Here is a 25149-nt window from a genome sequence, read left to right as displayed (position 1 = left end):
CCAAATACCTTATTTCTTTTGTTTCCCTGATAACTTGGTGTACATTGCTTGCACATTGCTTGTTTTTTTTATTTTTATAAGTATGAATATAGGTAAAGTGGAGTGTACACTGATTTTTTAATATATATATATATATATATATATATATATATATATATATTTATTACACACACACACACATACATACACACACAAGCAAACACACACACATCCCCACCCTAGTTATACTTGCCTCTGGCTTGCTCCTTTTTTGGTACTGGTAGTTAAACCTCCCTATTGGTTGGCATCTGAGCTTACAAAAGAGTGAGTTAGCCCCAGCAGAACAATAAAGGAGAAGAGGCAGAGTGGCTGAGCACTGTCAAAATAATGAGTAGAGAGAGAGTGCAGAAAAGTTGAGTTGAAGTATACCCTGTGTTGACAGGCCTTTGTTCACCTCATATGGATTTAGAATGACCATGCATACCATTACCAAGTCTATGAAAAACCCAAGGGCAAATTAAGGTCATAAGAAAATCAAATGCACCCATCTGCAAACTGCAGGTCAAATGCATTTGTCAAATTCTAAATGACGATCAGATCAACAAAGTCTAAAACGGACGTCATTGAGTCACTGACACATGACCAAATCTTATAGACTTAAGGCCTAACTGGCTTGCAGCATGGCAAAAAAAGTCTGCCACTTCCCCCCCCCCCCCCCACCCCAATAGGAAAAATAACAGAATCTACCTAAAACTTTATTTGAACTACAAAACTTGACATTTTAATAATAAGCTACAAAATTTGTTGCATAATCCTTACATTGGCCCATGAATGTTGTGGACGACATAAATAAAAACTGAAATAACTGAAACTAGAATTTTTATTCTGTTCAACAGGGAAAATTATTTCAGCTAATTATTTTAACAAAAAAAAAATTAATACATACAAATATAAAGCAGGCCAGCAAAGTGGTCCACAGCCAGCATACTGTACGCACTTTTAAATAGGGTTATTTATCCTACAACTGCTGGTAAACTTTATTATATCCCACAAATCCTTCTTCTCAATGACATGCTAAAAATAGTCTAAGCAGTACCTAAAAAATTCTTAGTCCATGGAATCCTTTTAGATGTTTATTTTCATTCCACAGAAAACCCCAATGAAGGTCACTTTGTGCACGGACTACAAAGACAGAAGTGAACATGGGAACTCGAAACAAGGAAAGAGTGTTTATGAAGTAGTCAGGACCATGTTTTATTAACCTGCAATCGCCATCTCTTCCTAGTTATCACCTATAGATAAGCAAGCGTCACACTCACATTTCAAACTACACTTTATTCTTAAATTTTGCATGTTTCAATAATAATTTACAGATAACCCCTGTAAGTATCCTCAGAATGAAACTGTTTGTAGCATACACACAGGATAGGTCATTTTCACATAGTGTAGTTTGCAGGGTACAGAGGATAGATATTGTGTGATCTCTGTGACTTCAATAACTAGAAACCTGTGTTGTATAGTTGCTTCCATTTATCTGACATGGAATACATAAAGTCCAAGTTCATTCCATAAAGTGACTTAAAGTTCTTCCTTGAAAAATCCAAGTTTTGCTCGGGACATCTCCTTTCTCAGCTGCATGATCTCCCAAAACATTTGTTCAACTGAGAAAAAAAAAAAAGCGAAATGCACATTAGATCATTAATTTATATCCTAAAGAAGAATTTTATAGATTTGAATTAATGAACAAAATCTGTTAATTAAAAAAAAAATTATCTAAATCTTAGATTTTAGGACATGGGGGCTAGCCTTCGCTAAGACACTGCTGATAACTGTGTATGCAAGTCTGTTAAATTTGTATTTTAAGGAAAGCAATGACAGCATCACATGTGTCTTGTATACCTAGCGCTGTGTACATTTGCCGCATAAGGTTTATCCTCCAATTCAAGAAACCTACATTTTCCAAAGTGGGCAATGGTAATTTAGGAGGTCTATTATTTTGTACACAAAGATGCAATTGCTGCTTAAACCTAGTTAACTATTAGGATGCTTAACACTGAGCGAGAAGCAGTGAATCACACAAACTATACATAAAACAACCTCATTTTATAATATTGAGGCCCTAACACACCATTAGTAAAGCCACCTTATGCAGCAGTGCATCAATAGTGATGTTTGCATTGGCATAACATAGTGTCCTTGTGGTTTATATTTCTTCAAAGCAGTTCAACCTAATTTGGCAAAAGTATGCATCATAACAATGGGGTTTATTTACTAAATAGAGTTGAGGCTGTTCACCTAGTAATTCATTTATATTCATTAAATAATTTATAATTCACTTGATGATTGTGGTAAAAAAAATTACTTTAAAAAAATAGCAGAGCATCACTTTATACCCTAAGAACGTGGAAACAAAATACCTCCACTTATTTTCAATGGTATAATTTCCTGTAATTGAGTTATCTTATACCATTGCTCACAGTTGCACAGTGAACTCACCCTACCTTTATTCTTCTTATACTTGGCCTTCCTTGGTTTCTCTATTTTAACTAATATTACACTGTTAATCAAATGTTTAAATAAAAGCTCTCGGTTTTTCACTGCATAACCTATTGTAGACCCAGTGATTTTATCAATGGGTCTCTGTGCTTTTTATTGTCATGCAAGCAGATCATGATTGGTAGGAAGGGGGATGGGGATGGGGGACGGAAGGGTGCTATACATAGCTTCCAAACAACATTACAGCACTTTACCTCAATCTCAATATTCCCCAGCCTGATACAGACGTTGGGCAGGCTATTGGGAGAAGTTATGCAAATACCAAAATGCCCCAATGGGGAAATGCCTGTCTGGAGAGTGGACATTCCTAGGAAAACTAAACTTGCAAGCAGACTGCCCTAGGTAACTCCCACATGTGATGCTGAGCCTCCATGATTTGAAGAACCTGAATCCACTGAATAAAGGGGATGGGCAAAGGACAGTAAGGTTGTAGGTAACTACATAATGCTGGTTGTTCATTAGCTAAGAAATGGGGACAACTATCTGAATTGTAGCAGCTTTTAATGCACACTGAGAGAAGCTCATGTTGTGAGTTAAAGCAAAATAAGCATTTTTAGTAAAAGGGAGGCACCTACACTGTGCAGGACCGAAGATAATGTTTGTGTTCAGCTTTTACTATTTGAAGGTTGTGGCGCTTACTTACAAATCTGTCAAATAACAATAGCATTAACCAAAAGCATCAACCCTTTCTTCGGTGAAAGTTTTTTTTTTGTTTTTTTTTACAAAAACTCTAAATTGGACTTGGCTCAAACAATAAATTTTACATACATTATATATTAAAAACAAAAAACCTAATAGCATTCCTCACTCACCATCCTGCTGTTTAACCAGTCCTTGATGAATGTACCGAATATACGTGAAGAAATTACATACAGAGGTTATCTGGGAAAATCACAATTAAAATTAATATCAATAAATTCACGTTGTCCTTTACATGTATGACATCAGAAATCCACATACTCATCCTCGTTTTTACTCACCCTATATCTACAACATGGAGAAATATAGTAGTAATTGCTGGAATCTCCGAGTTTGATCCTGTGCTTACAAGTCTTGGTTTGACCACTCAAAGCACATTTCCTGAGTAAGGCAAATATAAAACCATATAAATTAACCACATACATAAAGCTACCACATGTAAAGGCAGACTACTAACCAGTTAAGCCCATATAGTGCCATTTACATAAAGGTGTTTTTTGTGACCCAAATTAGCAAACAATATAAACTAGAAATGCTAGAGATGTTCTGGGTAATCAATTTGATCCTGAAGGATCTTACAGTTCATCATCTTCATAGAGACACATAAATTAGAGAAAGTTTTATACTGGGAGATTATGTAGGCAAACATTTCCTGGAATCATTGTAAGGGATGCTAATGGTAAAGAAAACGACTTGCCTGGATGTAGAGCCAAGATTTGGTATCAGTAGTTTTAGTCACAAAGCTAAAACATGTGTGTGATAATTAGTTGATAGATAATGTGTGTGAGAATTAGTTGAACACCTAAGCTGCATCCCTTTTCTAGGTCAGTGATGCAGTAGGTATTAAAGAATTGTCTTCAACCAGAGTTCCTCCAGAGGTAGCTAGGGGTTCTTTGAGAAATGAGCAGTTTGTGACACTCAGACAAAAAGTTAATGGGTATCTGTTAAATTGATCTATCTGTAGAGTAGCAGGCTTCACACAGACCAGTAAAATAGTAAACATTCTTCTTACTCTCTACCACACTAATGCACTCTGAATATAGTAATAATAGAAGGCTTGAAAGTTTTAACAAGGGGGATCCCCATGTAAAAAGGGTACGAAACACTGTAATTTAAGGAAAGAATAGAACACCAACCAAGCAAGTTTTTTTTTCAGAAACAGTGAAAGAAATGGCAGCTTATATAACCTCTCATGATAAGTCTAAGGTAAAAGAGAACAATTTTTTTTTTCTCAAAGGCTGTTATAAAAAAAAAAAAATCAGGCACAGGGAAATGGAAACTAGACACAGAGAAAACCCTGACAGGATTCTGATCCTCTGAATGGGGCAGTTTTTTTGGAATGCAACAAAACAGAACAAACATTTGCAGGACTTTACGTGGCACTATAATTTCAGGTCTAAAATGTTTTTTTCTTCTAAATTTTAACAATTTTTTTTGACAATCTTGTCACCCTCAAAATGTTCATTTTTTCACTAATCCTTTGCAGATAGTGTTTAAAGTTTGACTGCTGCAATTTGGACAGCAATTTAAAAGTTGGAAATGGACCATCCAATAATGAGGTAATGGGGACAGTAATTATTTTATCTTCTGAACTCATGAACTATTTCCACAACGTTAATTCTATGTTAGTACTTTGTATGATCTGTGTTATCTGATCTCAAAGTAGGATTCCTGTAATTTATTCCTCGTAAAACAACAGTATATAGTATGTTTTCTACCTAAGCATTTACAATATACTGGTATTTTAGTTTTTTTCCAGTACATGAATATCTTTGGCATTTTCTCTCATTTCAGGAATGAGAACAAGGTCACATTTGACTCTGGATGGGATTTATGTTGATGGATTTTTAGTTACTTTTTTGAGTTTCCTAACAGACTAGTTAAATCTTGGTTACTTTATTATGTTTATTATTTTTTAATTTTATATCCAAACTAAACCTGGCATAAATAGAATGGAGAAAAATTTTTTTTAGTCAACAACGATTCAAAAGCCTTTGCAAACGGACATGAAAATCCCACGTTTACAGCAGTCACATGCAAAGAAGTTAAATTTTTCATTTAAAAACTCCATTTCGATTTAAAAGCCATGTAAAAACTATATTTAGATACTTTTATGTTTTTGGTTAATATGACCTATGTTGCTAAAAGAATATTGCAATAAAACAGACTGCTTTATTAGGTTGCACACAATTGTTATCTGATCAATATTCCCTACATTGACATTCTCAATATTAATGCCTGAACTGACTACATGACTAAAAATCAAGCTGTACACACTTATTACAGACTTCACGAAACTCACTTTGGTCCTCCACATTCAACAGCTGAAGCTTTTACAAATCTAACAGGCTGTAGCCCCGCAGGTTCAATGCTCAAAGTGTTGTTTTCAACAGCCTCTAGGACAGAGGCAGCCAGCTAGGAAATAAAAAAAAAATATTTTAGATTGCCGTTAGTGGTGCTTTTTAATAGACAATACTGTATTTTCTACTAAAACAAAAAATTCTGAATTAGTGTGATGTGTACATATATCACCATAGTCAGACAAGATCACGTAACATTCTGTTTTAGAACCCATATATTTGGAGTAGCATTTATTTAGGAGTTCCCTGGAACACTACAGTTCCTTCACGGGTTGTTTCATTTTCCTCCATAGTGAATTACTTAAGTGCAGGTTCATTGCCACCTAAATTAACCAGATTTGCAGATTTAACAGCGGGCAGCAGTGAGTGGTGCTAAGCCTGTCAATGGCATCCCCCTTCTCTATTGGGCGGTTTTACATAGATTCTTTGTGTTGTGTCTCCCCGGAAGGCAGTGGTTTCAGTGGTGCGAGAAAGCAGTAACTGCACCCCCAACCTTACCACCAGTCTAAACATAGCCTTAGTTCCAGCAGCAGTGTTGTTGGGCAGAACCAGAAATGTAAGACAAATAGGTCTTTCCCCCCCAGATTCTCAGGTTAGTAACCACAATAATATAATCCTTCTAGTTGTTTGTAAAGAGGGACATTCATCTCCCTTGCTACTAATGTAAGGGGAACAGCTCTTACTGACCACAAACATATGTGGGCATTTAACTTCTGCTAAAATGAACTGCACTACAATTTTCTTTTTTTGTGAACATTTAAATTTTATCAACTTTTACAAAAAATGTTCCTGCAGAGCATGGGGATATTACAATTTTCTGTCCTTGGTGACAAATACACTAAAATTGCCAAATTCTTTAACATATCTTCAAAGTACTGATCACATTAACGGCCTGTGAGCTGCAGATAGAAAAATGGTCCAAAAGAAAAAAAAAAAAAAAAGTTGTTCAAAGTTTTTGGTGTTTTACAGCTCCACTCTTACCTATGGATTAGGGTCCCCTCCTCACTGCTAGCTTTAAATGCTTATTTGGTTGGGGATATCAACAGAAATTAGTTTATTCTAACATGAGTTACCTCTTCTTTGAGACCAGTCCACCAAAAAAGTTTCCCTTGCTGCATCGCTCTATATTTTCACTGCAGGACCAGAAGTCTTGCACTGTATGCAAAGACATTCAGGACTCACCCAGATCACAATAGAGTGTTCTAGGAACAAGGCTAATGAATAAGGTGTTTGTACTTATTTCATTTTCCCATGGCTAAATGAGCATTTTCCCGTACAGTGCAGCCAGAAGCGTGGATTTCACAATACAGTTAGTTCCATATATACCTTTATAAACCCTTGTTGTCAGCATACCAATGTTCTTAGAACAGCCTCCAATGAATAGCCTCCAAAACAGGGCCATTTGTGACCAAAAAATTTAACAATTTTTTATTTTATTTATTGATTTATTTGAACAGCATTGCCTTTGCCAGAAATAGCAGATACAGATATTTATCAGGATTTATTCCTCCATCTTTTCACTACAATTGGTGCTTATAGGTATGTATCAATAAAAATATGAAGTGTACAAAAAGACTTTTGCAGGGATATCAGGAACGTCAGAACTTAGAATGTTTAATAGCATATTTAATACCGCCATCCAAGAGATTATATTTTGAAAACTTAATGAACAAGTCAAACCAATAAAAAAGTGCTGCTGTTGCTTTACACCAAAAAAATAAAATACATTAAGATTTAAAACTGGCCAGAGAACAATTATACTCTAACTTTTAGTACAGTGCTTTCACATAAATCTTAGTTCTACAAAAATCAGAACACTGTTACTATGGTGGGCAAAGAGAAAAGAATAAGACCAGCAAAAGGGTAAAAGCTCCTAAAGATATAGCATAAATGTCATTTTGGCAACAATCATATGTGTCTTGAAGATTACCCAGTAAGGCTCAGTCACAGGTTAAGAATCAACAAACTCATATGGCAAATGCTTCCATTTTGGCAAGTCAGTACCAGAGACCACTAAAAAAATGATCTTCTATAGGCCACTTATGAAAATTGAGACAATCATTTACCTCATTCTTTGGAAATGTCAAACAAGGACATATGTCCTCCAGATAAATTCTTTTTAAAAATGTGCATGTTCTGTCCATCAAAGGTTCCTCTTTCCATACTTTGAATTCATTGTAAAGTGTTAAATCAACCTAAAATATAAAAACAGTTGTATCATTAGAAATGTATACATTGTAAAACTCATAACACAGCATTCTCTATATAGAAAATGTGAACAGTATCCAGACTCAGAATTATGACCAGTTTTGTATAGAATATTTCATAACCATTATGTTACCATAGAATCTAAATAACCAATGTAATCAATGCACACTTGGGTGTAAAACAATATATACAAACACATGTAAGTATGTAGCTGATAAACATGTTTAAAACCTTGAAAGATTCCTGTGTAATTCTCAAACTGCAAACACCACAACTAGAAACACGGAAACTAATTAAAGTATACAATACATTGATGTGCTGACAAATGGAACATGCAATATGAATAAAGCCCAGCTACAGCCAACAGTTTTTAGTTTGTGATAAAGTAGGGGAAGGATTACAGATGCAGTTGGGTTTTTATTGCAGTTTGTGATCTTTCATGTCAGGATAAAAAGTAATGGTAAATCTCTCCAACATGAAAAAAGAACACAATTTAGTGCAACATAATTTTTTTTTAGTTTGTGCTTTCCTAACCTGGTGACAGCTGCACCCCTCATTTCTCGTACAGAGGTTACTGAAATAGGAAGGGATCTTAAGAATCTTAACAACCGGATCAATGACCGATATACTCCAGGATAATAAAAAATTTCTAAATACAAGAGGATTGTGTTTTTCTAATCTTGGTTGGAGTTATTTTATCCTTAGTAAAGATATTTTAGAACCACTGCATTTCATTTTATTGCCTATGTACCAAACAAGTTGAAACCTTATATTAGGATAATTGAGGTGTATAGACATACTGGGCCCGATTTATTAAAGTGCTCCAAGACTAAAAAAGTTACACTATCATATGAGAACCTGGATGATTGGTTTCCTAAAATCATTTGATATTAGTTGGCAAATATTTTGAGTCCTGGACTACATCCATTCCAGGTTTCCTGGATCATCCAGGGTCTCCCATGATAGTCTATCTTCTCCAGTTCTGGAGAGCTTTAATAAATCAGGGCCAATGCATCTTTTTAGAGAAGAACCAATTAGTACAGTACGGTCTGCATACTTGTTGTGTCTAACTGAAAATATTGAATTCACAGGAAAAATGTGAGAGCCAAGCTGCCAACATTTTTAGAGGGTAAGTTCAGAAATACCATGCTAAAATTTATTCAGTCTTGCTCCTAAATACAAGCATGAAAAGAGCAACTTTAGGTCCCAGTAAGCTCAGGATGTAATTTCAGCATAGCTAAGAACTGGTTCTCTGAACTACATCTGCATACCACCTTGGAAACTGTGCCAATATTTCCCTCAGCCAGTACATAATGATGCCAACATAAAACATTAATAGGGGTCTGAGTGTGACTGCTGCAATGAAAGGAATGCAAAGAATCATCACCAATAATCTCCAATAAGTCATCGCTCCACAAGTCCTTTACAACACATAAATATAGTAACATTACATCAATTACTGTCATATATGGGTAGAATTGCAAACACTCTAAGCCAACCAAACCACGAAAGAGACTACCTAAAATAACAATCTTGTACCACTATAATAGACCATAATTTATAAAAATTAAAAAAAAAAATTAAAAAATCCCTTGGTACCACGAGCCTGCATCATGAATGAAAACACACTTCTCTACACACAAGGAGGTAATGTTACTGTCACATCAATGCATTTATCCTGTCCTAAAAAGAAAACATTGCGGTATGTTACATCCCCTAGGGGTCTGGCACTAAGGCTGGGTACACATGTGCAATAATTGTATTGTAATTCATGCATTGCTCAGTCCTTTGTCGTTGGAAAGGAACGTGAAAGATCTTTGCAACAACAAAAGACTGAACAATGCCTGAACAAATAAATGCTGTACATACAGCACCGTTCTGCTCTATGGAGAGGGAAGGGGAGAGAACAAAGTTGTGCTCCCCCCTTTTCAATTTTATTACGTTCGTTCCTCGTTTGGCATCTGTGGACCCACCAGAACAATGTAACAGCGGATTCTCGTCAGATATCAGCCCTGAGGCGAATATTGGATGAGAATCATCTAACGTGTATGTAGCCTAAACAGTAATTTCCAGACAGGCGTTATTAGGAGGGGCTTCTACTCACAAAAACATAGCAAATAACAGCATCTACCCATACCAAAATATAAGATTTGATTTTGTACTTACTACCAACCAGCTTCAGGTTTCCTTTATTATGTCTGCTACAGCTCCTCTAGATGCTAATATGGCTTGTAATAGCACAAACTTGTAATGCTGCATATAAAACCCTTTTTTAGAACTTCAGAAGGAAATCTTTTATGTATTTCACACGTTAATTAATTATGCATGGATGTTATGGAACTTCCTAACACTCCTAAGGTAGCCAATCAACCAAATGGACAAAAACACCTGTATCATATTTTATTAAACATATAATAAAAAGGTAATACTTAAACATAAAATAGGGTACGTATATATAACGCTGGCTTACATATTCAGAGGAACATGCTTTACATATTTCTATGCCAGTCAATATATAAAAAGTAAAAAAAAAAAAAAAAAAAAAATCAGATTACTAGAAACAGGCAGTAGCCTATTAATGAATAAATACATGATATTGATATACAGAACTGAAATGCAAAACACAATCTTTTTTAAAAAATTCAAAAAACAAACTCTATTACCAATAAGTGGCTTTTTTCTTCCTCTTGTATGACCAGTGAAGTCAAGAAAATGCTTTATTAAATAAATAGTCTTGTAAACAGTCCCAAAATGCTATCTTAAGGCTAAATATTTTATTTTTTACAATTTGATAGATCAAGAGTTAGACCCTATGTCAAGATTGTGTGTCCCCGCATTTGGGACCCACTGTTTTTACTGATTAGTGACATCTAGAACTGAAATTTTGAAATTGCCCTATGCCCCCATCAAAAATTGAGGCAGAATCTCTCAATAGGGGCCAATGTTCTTTTGGCAACGGTCCTAGGTGGGAATCAATTATCTCCATTAAAACACATGAAACTGGAAGATTCCCACAAGGTAATGTTTGAGGGAATGTCCGATTGCCTGGTTTGTAAATAGAGCCCTTAAAAGTTTCAATGGAAACAAAATGGTTTAATGATGGATTTCTTTTTGCAGCCACCAAAGCTAATTGCACGAACCTTGCAATAAATCAAATCTCAAAACCTGAAAAATGTATGTACAATATTCTTTAGATTATCTTATTTTTAACTAAATTTGCCAAAACCTTATTTGCCATTACTTTCCCTGATCCTTTTTACCAGATTTAATTGATCTAAATAGTTACTGATACCTTCCTACATAAGTGAAAAAAGTTTTGAAATAAAGCATTATCAGTTTGTGCTTTTTCTGATGCCATCTTTTTACAAACCCCAAAACACTCACTGCATTTAAATAGTGCATGTCAAAGAGATCAGTAGAAATCATTTTCAAATAAATTTCACAACATACTATAAAGTACACATCAAAGTAGGGAATGAATTGCAGCAATGCTCACCACCCAATCATTATTGTATGTGCTTTATTAAGAGAAGGTGAAACATGTAACAATAAATCACTTTATTTAAAAGGAACTTCATTACCACTGGAATAACTATAAATGTAATTACCTCTTTAGATTTCTTCACTATTGGTTGTATTACAGTGAGGTCAAAAGCGCTGCTACCCATAGCACTGCTAGTGCTTTTGTTTCGAGCATGGCCTTTTTTGAATGGCGCTTTCCCTCCGGGCTGCAGCTCTTTTGTTGGGGAAGTTGGGGATGTGGAGAGAAGAGCCTTCAAAGCTGCAACTTCTGCCTGTAGTGCGTCAATCTACAAAACCACAGTTTCAAATATTATTATTATTACACAGCATTTATATAGCACTGACATATAGCACCATACAGCACTGTACAAAGTCCATAGTCATGTTACTACCTGTCCCTCAAAGGAGCTCACAATCTAATGTCCATACCATATGTCTTTAATACAGTCTAACTTTGGCGTGAAGCCAATTAACCTAACTGCATGTTTTTTGAATGTGGTAGGAAACTGCAGATTCAAACCTGGGACCTAGTGCTGCAAAGGAGTGCTAACCATTGAGCCACCAGCTGCATAGGGCACAAAAATGAAAAAAAAAAATGAATCAACTTTCCCAACCTAGCATTAGTAACAAACCCAGTGTAAATAAACAATACAAACTGATAAAAAAATATTGTATTATAGTTCCTAATGCATCAAACTCATCAAACATCAAACGCATCAAAATGTATCAAATACGGCCACAAAAAACCTAGTTCACATGCTGAAAAGTTCTTAATGGTTTTCGTATATCTAAAGGCATTACAAATAAAACTGATAACCTGAAGCTGGAATAAAATTAGGAAATAAAGTAAAGAGTATACCTTTCCATGTGCTTCTTTTAGTTGCTTCTCTGCTGTGGCTTGTTTAACATTTGCTTCCCGTACCATTTTATGTGCTTCCTAGGATTAGGAGAAAAAAAAAAAAGACATGGTTTACATTTATCTTAAATCAGAAATCTATTTCAGTCTTACTTCCCAGGAGTTAGGAAGGTCTCGGGTCTCCTTTGGATTTATACTTTAATATATACCCGTCAATACATGTGTGGTAACACAATGAATGCCCATTTACCATGACCATGTACAAGCCTGCCTAATACCATTCCTATAATGCTTTATTTTATATATTTTTTTTCAATAACACTTTTATTGCAACACATTGTGCTCTCCATTTCTTTCTTTGCAGTCACAGCCTCTTTTAATACCAGAGTTGGGAGCTGTGGGATCTATTGCTATTGGCACCCATTTTGGATAATAGAACATCAATTGACAAACATTTTGGTGGTACCTTTTGGAAGTTCAGATTTAAAAAACACTGAAAAGGATTGGCATTTCGGTGAACCTTAAAGCAATACTGTAAAAAAAGAGTTAACACTGTCAGATAAGCATGAGCCAATGTTTTCAATGCTCATACAGTACAGAAGAGTTTTGTTGTTTAATTCAAAATATTTCACCCATCTCTGTAAGAATATAGACAAATACACTTGTGCTCTTCTTTTGTACTTTGAATACTTTCTTTGGTAAACCACTTACTTCAAACAGACTAGCTGTAAGCTCTTCTAGCTCCTGGCCAAGTTGATCTCGCACTTTAGAAAGTCTTTCACATTCTTCATCTTTCAGTTTTAGCTCCTTTAATATTAAACATAGAAGTCACAAGTTACACTGTAGTTAAAGTAATACATTTCAAACCCCTATAGATCAGGCATATTAAAAACAAATAATTCATCACTTTCATTTACAGTTGATACTTTGTCCACCAGTGGTCTTAGCAGGCAGGAAGTTACTAAACATGTGAATTACACACTTTCAATAGGCAGGGATGCAGGATCACCCCCTTCTAGAGAATACTTATAAACTCAGTCAGGTGTAACTAATCATCTTCTACATTGCACATGTAGCTTGCTATTTAATTGGCTTCTGTGATCAAGTCACATCATTTGTATTAGTTCAGCTGAAAATTAGAATGCCAGTGCTTGGTAGTGGAACTTAAAACAAACAATTAAAGGGTGACAAAGCACTAACCAAAGATCTCAGGGATAAAGTTGTTAACAGCTTTATAAATCCCTAAGGAAAACAGGTAAAGAGGAACTAAACTCAAATCTACAAAAAAAAAAGAAAAAAAAAAAAACCTTTAATCCCACAGGGAAGTCTGATCGCTCCAGGGGTGTCCTGCATTAGGTCCCGCTGCTATCTTTCCTTCTTTTTGTTCTTGATCCTATGTCAACCCAACCCAGGTGCGAGATCGGGTGAGGTAAGAATAAGAAAAAAAAATTGCCAATCTCACTGCGCATGCGTGAGATTGGCAAAGTTTTCTCCTTGCGAAAAAAAGGTCCTTCTGCGCATGCCCGAGATGCTTGTGCATGTGCAGAAAGAGCGCCCAAGAGCCTCCTGAGATGCCTGATGAAAAACAGAATTTTTACTAAACATAAAAGGGTTGTCCACTGTATTATGTAAAGTGCAAATTCTGAGTTTAGGTACGCCTATAATTAAGTAAGTCTTTAATTAAGAAGTGTAAAGCGTCCTTTACACTCCCCAGATAAGGCTGTCCCTACAATCTGGATGGAAGAGGAAACTGGTCAAAGCAGTAACAGGAATTTGTGGCACAGAGCGGTCATTTCTTGTATGTAACAATATTACAACTGCCCCACAAATGTGGCTTATATAAAAGGCTTGCAGGAAAAAACCCACTCCTCCTGTAGGGTCAAATAAAATTTTGCTTAAGCTTTGTTAAAATGCACCTTGAAGCTTACCATTCAAAGAACACCATACCTACAGCAAAGCATGTTAGCAAACTGTTACTGAGGTGTTAAGAAGGGACTGGAGCATTTTTCAGTATCGAAGAAAAAAACATGACAATGATATGAAGTACACAGCAATATATACTACACAGTGGCTGAAAAAGAAATCTCAGCGATTCTGTTTTTTTCTGAACTTCTGCTATTATATCCTTCTTTGTTTGTTATACGTTACATTTAGTAAACACAGCTGGAAAAACATTTTATATGGTTTACACGCTGCAACGCAACAAAATATGAATAAGGTGTTTTTTTTCTATAGCCAATGTATAAAGCACTGTTACCGCAAAGTCTTAGCAGATTTTGTGATGTCATTACTGTGATGCTCATAATTTTCCTTGTTTGCACACAAACACAATGCAGAACCAATAACAGGAAAATTATCAGAGGCATGAAGCCTGCAGGTAGTAATATTGATTGTCCATGTAACCTGTTGACCTATTTTTGCGTACAGCTTACACAGTCAAGTTACTGTTTAGAAAAAGTTTGTTGCCGAGTTTATGCCATTTCATTCAATATTTATAAGTATTATCTTCAAAGGTAAAAATAAAAACTTTGTACACAGAACCAATTAAACTACTTGTAATGTTTTGGCTTGGCTCACGAGATGCCAAAGAAAGAAAAATATTTGGCTAAGACAAATATTTAAGCTAACATTACTGAGAGTGCTATATATAGTCAGTTATTAGAGCATGACTCCTTTTTTTTTACCCTCTGGGCTTTAGCAAGCTCTTCTTTAAGTCGTTCATATCCTTTCTCTCGGACTTCAAGAACAGATGGACTTCGCAGGTGGGACAAGCTGTCTGTACTCCAGTTAAGCACATCATCCGGCCCGTCCACTACATCTGTTAGTGTTGCTCCTTGCAAAAACTCTCTCTCTGCACGGTTGCTGTCCTTCCTCCGACTGTGTTTCGGTGAACATGTCTGACACACAGAGGTAGAACATGACAAAGTTTCTGATAGGCTGGTGCTGTAAAAAAGGATAATAGAACACATTAGCTCATTGCTTTTTTTTTTGTTTAAAAACACTGATATTTCATCAAATAAATATAGGTCCTACGAAAAGTTTAAAATACACAGATCAGTTAAGTTATTAGAAATATATTATGGATGTTTATTTGGCTTTGCCTAATTATAGATGTATACATGAGACATAAAAACCAATTGAATATCAGGGTTCTCCCCAGGCCCTTTTAGCTGGGCGCACCACCCGGCTGTTTTTGGATGGTTACTAAAGAGTTTGGTCACAATACAGGGGCTTTCACCCGCCTACAATTTCTTCCCACCCGGCTTAAAAAAAATTCTGGGTTGAGCACTGAATATGCTTTGAATTTTCTGTTCCCTAAGTAAAATAAACATAATTCAGCAATCATGACATCTTACATATTGGTAAATGTCCTACCAATGTCTGGCTTCTCATCTATGTACCACGGAAATGCATAGTAAAATTTAATACAGTACTGCACTTTATACAGTGCATTTAGATGCCACGCATTTAGACATGGTGATAACATACCCACACTGCACCAAGAACCCACTTTTCATCCTTTGTAGTACACTGGGTTAAATGAATTAGCTGCCTAAATGTGAATCATGTTATCGCAAATGTGATAATCACAGACATAAAAAGTGTAAATGTGAACATAATGATTTTGTTGTGTAAGAGTTACCTCCTCCCAGTAGTATCCCTACAATTTAAATGTCTTGGTGAAGAGTACACAGGCTGCGTAGGTAGGTCAGATGCATTCAATGTGTTTGGCTGCGAAGGGTTTGAACCGACACTTAAATGTCGGTAGATAACATTAGGTGAGGTAGTTGGTCCCTGAGGCTTTACATCAATAACACCAACGTCTGGAGTTGTGGGTGAAGCAAGATTCACTTCATGAAATCCTTCCAAAGGGTCACTAGCCATCGTGACCGCATCATCCACACACCTGAAATAATAAAAAAAAAAAAAGCTGAAACAAAGACCAGACTCCTGGGTTTACTATTTAAATGAAACCAACAATAAGAGAATTATTTAGGCTGACTGCAGACCATTCTGAAAATGCTAACTGCTTAACTTTAGCTTTAGTATGAAAATGCTAACTGCTTAACTTTGGCTTTTCTCACTGAACAGACAAGCAGTAACTGAAGTGAAAGTAAAGTCAGGACACAATATCTGAATATATCCCCAATGAGGATCATTAAGAAGTAGTCAGAAATGGTAGCCCACAAAATTTCAAATAAGCATAGCTTTTCCTAAAGAATCATTTGAAGTATGATATTAAGTAAGGTAAAGAAGCAAAAGGCGTTTCTACAGAGAAAAGTTGATAAAAGGGATGGTGTGTAGTCTGAACAAAACGTTCCATAAAACAAGAAAAAGGCTCTCTAATACAAAGACTATAGTAAATAAAATAAAGAATCACTTTATATATCCTAATTAATAATGTATTCCTGATTCATTTATTGATGAAGAAATACAGATTTTTCCTTTTTTTATAAACAGACCTAAAACCTATGGTAATTTATATCGCACTAACAGCTGTGTAGAAATTCTGCATCGCCACATGACTATGTGGATCATAAAAGGTTATAAACGAAAAGTGATGCAAAAGCAACGGACTAACAGAGGGAGAGAGCAGCGTGAGGGTTAAGCTTCATCATTGTGGTGGTCAGTATGAAGAATGCCTCTTACATTACATGGCCAGTCGGACGAACAAGTCAAAAAGATCATTGGTGTCAGTTAAACTGACCTTAGAGGAAAACATTTCCTCAAGGAACCCCTAGCAACCTCTGCATAAAACACCTATTTATTCAGGTAGAAATCTTGCCGGCATATAACCTCCCGATACACCTTCCACCCCAATGTATGGAAAAAGGGAATGTGAGACAGTAGTAGTAGGGAGGCATTTGTAGTCCTATTCTATGTTAACATCATCAATGCTGTCACATATTTAGGGTCTTACCAGCTACAAAATACAAACATTTTTATTAATTATATATATATATATATATATAGACGCACATACTATATATGTAAAGTGTGTATTTGTGTACATATAATATATATATATATATATATATATATATATATATATATATATATATATATATATATATATATAGATAGATAGATATAGATGGCCAAGGGCTGGTACTAATGATCCGATCTGCCACTAATTTAGTGTTTTTACTTTTCATACAATATAGAACATACATACAATACCTTGTATGATGGCATGCTGAAATGTCCCTTTGTCCCTCACTTCTATACAAATACAAAGCTGACGTGTGCTAGTCTAACAGCCACAAGGCATGCACCTATCCGATATGTACAGTAGTTACTATTCAGATTATGTGCACCGTCCTATAGTAAATATAGTCAGTTCATTTCATATGCTGGCTTTGTCCTTGCTGCAATACAAACAATCTACTGTATATATATCAAGGGGTTTGGTAATTGGTTAAAATACCAATAAAATTGATCATCTTTTTGAATAGGAAATGGATCTAAATTAAATTTTTGATCACCATACCAACATATTTAATTGGCTATTAGATTTTTTGTTCAATCTCACGTAAAAATCAATGTATACCAGAAAATAACATTTAGGTAATAAAAGCATAGAATAGTTTATTTGTAACATTTTATGCTATGTGAGCAACAGCATATTAATATACATTTAATATATGCTGAAACACATTAAAAGAAACAATGCAAGCTTACAAGCATATTGTGTAAAGCAATTTGGGGTCCATTACTAACAGCAAACTCTAGGAAACGCTATTCTCATGTTACAGTAAATTGCAACCGATACGCATATTCTCCAAAGAAAAGCAAAAATCTGTTTTGGACAGGGATAGGATTACACAGCATTAAAAACCGATGAGTGGCTTCTCATGCATGATTAATACATTTCAGGGGGAGCTTAAAACATAATACAAAAGACAGTAATACAAAACAGTTGGCAGATAGAAGGAACTAGAAATGATTGCAGTCACTTTACAGCTGAGATCACAGGACAACTGGCTCGATATATATAAATATTCTTTGTAAACAGTTTTAGAGCCTACAACAGTGGTAAAAAACAGAATGAACACTCAATGTATGTGGCTTATAGCTCTTTCAAAGGCAATAATTAAATACATAAAAGGTTATTCAATTAATTCTCTGGACTGTGCTGTAATATGACAGCGATGTTAAACAAAGGGACATATTTATAAAGTGTTGAATTTGACATTAACCAGATATTTTACTGCCAATGCATCTTTTTGGTACAAGTGTTTTGTTTAACGCCTGAGTGTTGTTTGGTGAATGCCATACTCAATGCTTAATAAATATGCCTATTGGACTAAACTACCAAATCTAGGAATGTATGATCTTCACATGGATAAATTGGTATACAGATAAAGGAAAGAACTTTTTGTATTAGGAAAACAACATTAGGAGTAGAAGGCTCTAGTTTTAAAACGGGGAATCAGAGATTCCCTAAACCATTCTATTACAGGTCTATGTATTTCAATGACAGTAAATGATTCCCACAAGGGAATGTCCGATTGCCTGTTTTATAAATAGAGCCCAAAAAGATGCAAAGCACATGCTCTTGCAGACAGCACTTTTTGTAAGAGGACAAAGATTTTTCTGGGGTCACAATGTTGGATTCTAGGGAGTATGGCAGATTTTCTACATATAAGTCTGCATTTTGTGTACCCCTAAATCTGCGTGATACCTTTCATAGGCAATTCTCTTTTTTATTATGTTTTGTGTGACAGGCTCAATACAAGCAAAGTCTTTACCAAAGCTTTGCTCACTGACACAAAGGGAAACAAAGATGTTTAAGGTTGTCCTTTCGCATTGACATTTAAACAAATTATTTACCAGAGACAACAATCTTGTGTATACAGTGTTGTAAGGAATTTAGTTATCAACATTTGTAGGTACAGTGACTTTATCGGAAGGCTTATAAACCTGAGTTTGTTATATCTCTTGCAGGGTAACACAAGGGACATGCTGTTCTGGCTTAGGATCCAACATACATGCGCCTGAGCAGGGCTTGAGTTCTAAAAGAGGAAAAATACCAGTGATAAAATCAGCACATTACCAACTAATGAAAGAAGTGTGGGAATAAGCTGCATGTAGTGTGATTAGTAGAGAGGGTTAAAGTAAAGTAAACCAGTAAAGTAAAGGGTTCAAAGTAAACCACATTTAGGATAACAAGTGCATATATTTCTGAAAAGGAAAAAGCACCAATTTAGACTGCATTTACCTACATATGTACCCTGTGATGCAACAGTGATCCTGCAGAGCAGGTGACACTTAAAAACTATGGTCAGTACTTGCATTGGTAAAAGAAAAATGAATACCAGGGATCTGCAAAATAACAGAATGTTTGGTTCCTGTTTGGTTCCTGAATGTCCTGTACGTAAACCAATTCCACCTAGCAAACTTGAACATCTTGGATCTATGCCATTACAACGAGGACTGATAGCTGAAAAAACAATGTAATACAAACACACTGACTGGTTTCTTTCTGACTTTTTTTGTTGAAGAATTGAAGTTCAGTTAATAGGAGTGCATCTTGACCTGTTTGTTGCCACTATTACTCTTGGTTTCCTGTACTGCCTTCAGGTTACCTATAAATTGGTCCTAATTTGACCTCTTTTTTAACGACAAAATTAAAAACAAAAAAAAAAAATTATAAGCTTGAAGCAATGTGTCATAACAAAGACAGAAATGTCACAAATAATGAATGTCTAGTTGTTTTCGAATTCTTATTCTCTATCTGCACCACTTCATCTCATGTCTTCTTCTTGAAAGTATCACTGTGGGCAAATAAGTAGGGGTAAATTTATCTCTGCCATATTAACAGTGTGAACCTTATCTACCAATTCACTGCTGCTATTCGATTGTTGTACATTGCTCTGTGGCCCACCTACTGTGATTTATCACCATGTGATTGTGTGTTTACCTCAATTTCCTGTTTACGTGCAGTGAGAATTGTGGTTATTTATTATTTTTATCTGGTTGCAGCAAACTATAAGTGTAGGTCATCTGCAGCTAAAGCTACATGCAAAGTCTTCAAATTTTTAAAGATGACATAAGTGCTAATGAACAAAAAGTTAACAGTTAATTTTAACAAAATGCAAAAGTTAATTACATTAATGTACATTGAAAAAAGTATTCTACTATTTTAGGTGTTACAAATATGGAGCTTTCCCCTCATTTCCTCCCCTGGCCCAACAACCCTTCCACAGGGCAGGAAGAAAAAGAAGATGGCTAGTAAAGCCTTGGACTGGAGGGCAACCTGAAAGGATTTGTGCTCCTTCCCCATTCTATTATAATTTATAAAGTTTGCGGTTTAGATATATGTTAAGCAAGATATACTAGGAGAGTACTCGAATGTATGAGAATTATACTAAACATCGTATTATTAGTGTTGCATCAGTCTATTAAAACCAAGACTAAAGTCCCAAGTCATACAAAAGTGGAAATAAAAGAGAAAGTATAGACACTGCCATTGCTGACATCATAGTTTCTGAGTCTCTGAGATTGAGCATGTATGAAAAATAAATTCTGACTTCAACTGGATTTTCCTACATGCATGTAAAAAAAAAAAAATCAATGGAGGAGTTAATCTGTTGCAAAGCACTTTGATGAAGTCGGTTATAGGTGAAATGTCTAACGTACGAAAGGATATTTGCATGGATATAAATCCCAACGTTATATGGATACACTACAATCTTTGGAAGGTCACATGTAATAATCGCTATTTACTTTTCTGTAATGAGGATTTAACAACCAAGGTGATAGCGTATTACATGGGTGCTGTATTGGAGCAAATTTATCACTGGACTTATATATAAAAGGAAAAGTCACTTGTTCACAATAAATAAATATACATTTTTTTTAGTGATTTTTGAATATTATTACACAGGAGATATCTTGTAGTTGATTAATTTATGCAAGACATGTTATAGGGATAGAACTGCAGATCATCACATTAATATATAAATATTATAATTATTATTATGATTATAAAATCCAGCCTACAGTTTTAGCTTAGCTCTGTCTTTGACACAACTGATAGTTTGTAAAAACTGTTCTCATTATCCTTTTCCTTTATCATGGTTTTGTATGTGTTTAAACAGTCTCCTATTTGCTAGTTATGTACAGAATTACTTTAATAGCACAGTTTTCAGCAACATCATTCCAAAACTAATCCCAATACTTGACAACAGAATTCTAAGTGGAAACAGAAGATATAGATCCAGGTTTCATCCCTAGAAGGGGGATGCAGCCACATTGTTCAATGTATTGTCGCAATTGAAATGTCACATCAAGAACTATAAACTATACAGAGAATGAGGTAAGAATAGTTTTGATTCTTCATGTATCCTGTAATCTGATAAAATAAAAACGATCAAAGTTCAGACATTCTTTCCTTGGTAGGCAGGAAGCTAATATCAGCATATGAGTAAATTTTTTTATTTTCGAAAAGTACCGTATTTTTCGCCGTATAAGACGCTCCGGAATATAAGACGCACCCAATTTTAAAGGAGGAAAATCTAGAAAAAAAAATTCGACACACGCAGGATCGGGTATCGGGTGAGTATAATATTTTAATTATTTTTTTTAACACATTTGTCGTATAGGACGCACTAACTTTTCCCCCCCAGTTTTGTGGAAGAAAAAGTGCGTCTTATATGGCAAAAAATACGGTAAATATTTGAAATATTTACAAAATACATACTTACATAGTACACTTCATACACAATGTATGGAAAGATACCAACAAAATGCTCCTTACCGGTCTGTAGCTGGCCATTTACAGGCAATGATATTACTACCTGTCATTACCATCATACCACCAACGCACCATGGCCTGCGCTAGTAATAAGCACTTATCAGACTTATGGTAAACCCTATAATACCCAGTCATATATTTTCAATGTCACCACAAAACATAATCTAACAACATAAACTTCCTATAACCATAAAACCTAACAAAGGTTGCCCATTACAACACAGTCGCCCCAGTGGAAAGGAACATAAAAATACCACAATTTATTGTATGGGGCCTCTTTCAGGAAATAAAGGAACATTTCAGGGTTTGAAAATTGAAATGTATTTTGAGTGTCAAAAACAAAAAATAAAAATAAACATTAGGCAAGGCAGAATAAGGGTTTCAGCCTAACTTTAGCCAAAATATTTTAGTTTTAGTTTTTATTGTCATTTGTGCCCTGTTAGTTTTAGCAGCATGAGGAAGGGGTAAAACTTCTGACAATGTTTTTCCTGCAGTCTGTGCCTTTCCAGTTTTGTATAAACCCACCAAAAGGACAGAAAGGGGGTAAATCTCCTCAGAAAAAAAGAGGGTAAATCTCCTCAGAAAAAAAATTAGATTTAGTATACAAGTGTATCAATCTGACATACTGATAACAACCCACTAGATTTACATCAGCGTTTGTTTAGCAGTACAATCTGCTAATATATGAAATACACAACTAATTTCTAACAAATGTGAAAATCTATCACCCTTTAATTTTAGACATGGAAATGCAATTTATTATAACTCCCCTTTAATACAATAAGAAAATCTGATTAGGTTGAACAAATGTTTTATCATCAATAGTAAACAACTGAGAAAAGCAAACAAAATAAACACACAGGAAACAGTAATAAACCTTCCCCTAAACAAGGGGAAAAAACAAGTACTGTAGTGAGTAGATAGGTAGGAAGCCAAATATATGGCACATAGAAAACTGCTTTGGGACAGGCTTTATAATTTATTCATCAATGTTTTATCAATCAGCCTGGTCTCACTTAGCACCATCCACAGCTTCCTTCAGTCTGTGTTATTGTATTTTCTCACTGAGCTGCAGAGACTGCAAAGGGGAGTATGTGAGACACAAACAAAAGTGGATTTGGCGAAGAGAGGGTAGAAATATTTTGTGGATGAAGGTAACTGCATTGGGACTTTAGACTGTCATACATGAGCCTTTAGCAGTACTGTACTTTAATATGGAAGTTATATTTGATTGAAAGACAATGCATGGAGGGAGCTGTGGCACATAGGATTGGCTACCACTGGGCTCGTCTTGGTGGCATAAAGAAACATATGAATGCTCTGTAAAGAAAACTATGAGTGCTCCATAACACATTAACAGTAAACAGACTCAGTCAGGGCCTTGTTCTAGTAATATACACTGAGTAGTCTACAAAGTTTATTAATAAAGAAGCATTACTGTGCAAGCTACGATTTGCTTCAAGATAAAATAATATGTAAATGGTATAATATTCAATGCAATACAAAGGCATGTGGAGAAGCAACCTGCTGGCATCTGGACTTTTTTTCCTGCAGAAGATTATGTCTCATGTAAAGATGTTGCCTGCTTACAATTTTTTTTTTTTGTTTCCATAGTTGAGTTCTCCTTTAACAAGTAGTTTACATGGGGCTATGGACTCCCCATGATGAATGGCCCACTGCAGTCACATGCTCCTCCATATCTGAAAGTACCATGTGTTTTGTTTGCTCCTGGCAGCAGAACAGAGAAGATTAGGTGATACTGCAAATAGATTGAAACACCTCCTAGATTGTAAACTCTTTGGGGCAGGGTCCTCTCCTCCTCCTGTGTCACTGTCTGTATCTGTCATTGCAACCCCTATTTAATGTACAGCGCACATAATATGTTGGTGCTATATAAATCCTGTTTATTATTATTAAAAAGAGGATTTATGATTGTTGTCAAGTTGCTTACATTGGATTTTACAAATCTGTTTTTCAGTAAAACAATGGTTTCTTGCATCCCTTAGGAATTTCAGTGACAAGTTGTCGCTCCTACATTTCCAAAACTTCTGAGACAATTTAGGGCCCGTTGAACTTCTGTGCTGTAGTAAAATTTGTAACATGGAGAAGATCATGGGGAACCTGGGTGATCCAGCAAACCTGGAATGGATTTCTTTAAATAATTTGCTGTAATTTGACAGATGTTTCATCCTGGACCAGATACATTCCAGGTTGGCTGGATCCCCCCTGATAATCTTCTCCAGCTTTGCTTGGATGGCTTTGATAAAGCAGCTCAGTGTCACACACTTTGTTTAGCACTTTGGGAACGGTTGCTTTTATACACCACAAACAAGCAGGCCCTGACACTACTAACAAAGTCTCTAGACAGCGTAATCTTCGTACAAACCTTACTATGCGTTCACATCTAGCATTTCCCCAAGCATCATCATCACACATTATAAAGAAACTTGACTTGGATAAAGAATACCAATGCTGACCACTCCTGTGAGGATATCTGATGGCAATAATGGAGGAGCTTGAGGGAAAGCCCTGGATTGGAGGGGAGTATTGCAGCATAATTGGTTGCAGATTATGATAAAATGAAATAATGATTAGATAGAATGTAATAGCATGGGCTAGAGGTCTGTACATACAAGTATATAAAGCTGTATAATCCTACAAAACATGGAGGGGCTGAGTCATTGTGACTTATGTATGGTGGATCCTCTCCATGAATGATCACCTTGTCTGAACTCAGAGAGGATGGCAGGACATGGAGGAAGGGGGACATGGCGGCTGCAGGGGAGCAGTGGAAGTTCTCGTCCATGAAGCCCAGGGATATACAGGACAATAGGTGAAGGGTACGAGCCGCCCCATGTACAACCAAAGGGCACCACAAGGAAACATGCAACGCCTGCAGCAGGCGAGCACCTCTCACACAATGACAGCAGCGCCGTACCAAACACGTCACGGCAAGCAGCAATGGGCCCCGGGCCCCACAGCACTTCAATGTCGCCCCAGTGAGCCATTGTCACTTTACCTGTCACAGAACAACGACTGAGAGCTGTCACACAAGTCCCGGCGAGACCGCGCAGCGCGTCCCCAACAAAGACGGAGCAGGTGCAGAGCACCACACCGGCTGGAGCCGCCCGCTGCGCGTCACACGGCACAAGCCACCAATCAGAAAACGTGGGGCTCTTGCACCTGCGTCACACCGTACATTGTTCCAA

The 25149-nt window shown here is 36.0% G+C and overlaps 1 protein-coding gene across 1 annotated transcript; it reads right to left on the bottom strand.

The window, feature by feature from the left end:
• Positions 1-841: 841 nt before the first annotated feature.
• RAB3IP (RAB3A interacting protein) lies at positions 842-25096 on the bottom strand. The gene is made up of 11 exons (XM_072401352.1): positions 24960-25096; positions 15824-16087; positions 14865-15123; positions 12892-12987; positions 12184-12261; positions 11411-11611; positions 7661-7789; positions 5537-5649; positions 3516-3615; positions 3348-3417; positions 842-1640 (listed from the first exon to the last, which is right to left on the bottom strand). The coding sequence occupies exons 2-11, from the start codon at positions 16063-16065 to the stop codon at positions 1558-1560; spliced, it is 1371 nt and encodes a 456-aa protein (XP_072257453.1). The 5' UTR covers positions 16066-16087; positions 24960-25096; the 3' UTR covers positions 842-1557.
• Between the last annotated feature and the right edge of the window lie 53 nt (positions 25097-25149).

The sequence above is a fragment of the Pyxicephalus adspersus genome, chromosome 2 (genome assembly GCF_032062135.1).
Source record: "Pyxicephalus adspersus chromosome 2, UCB_Pads_2.0, whole genome shotgun sequence".
NCBI classification, from domain to species: Eukaryota; Metazoa; Chordata; class Amphibia; order Anura; family Pyxicephalidae; genus Pyxicephalus; species Pyxicephalus adspersus.
Note: the sequence above shows the minus strand (reverse complement) of the source record. Positions and strands in the feature narration are given on the sequence as shown.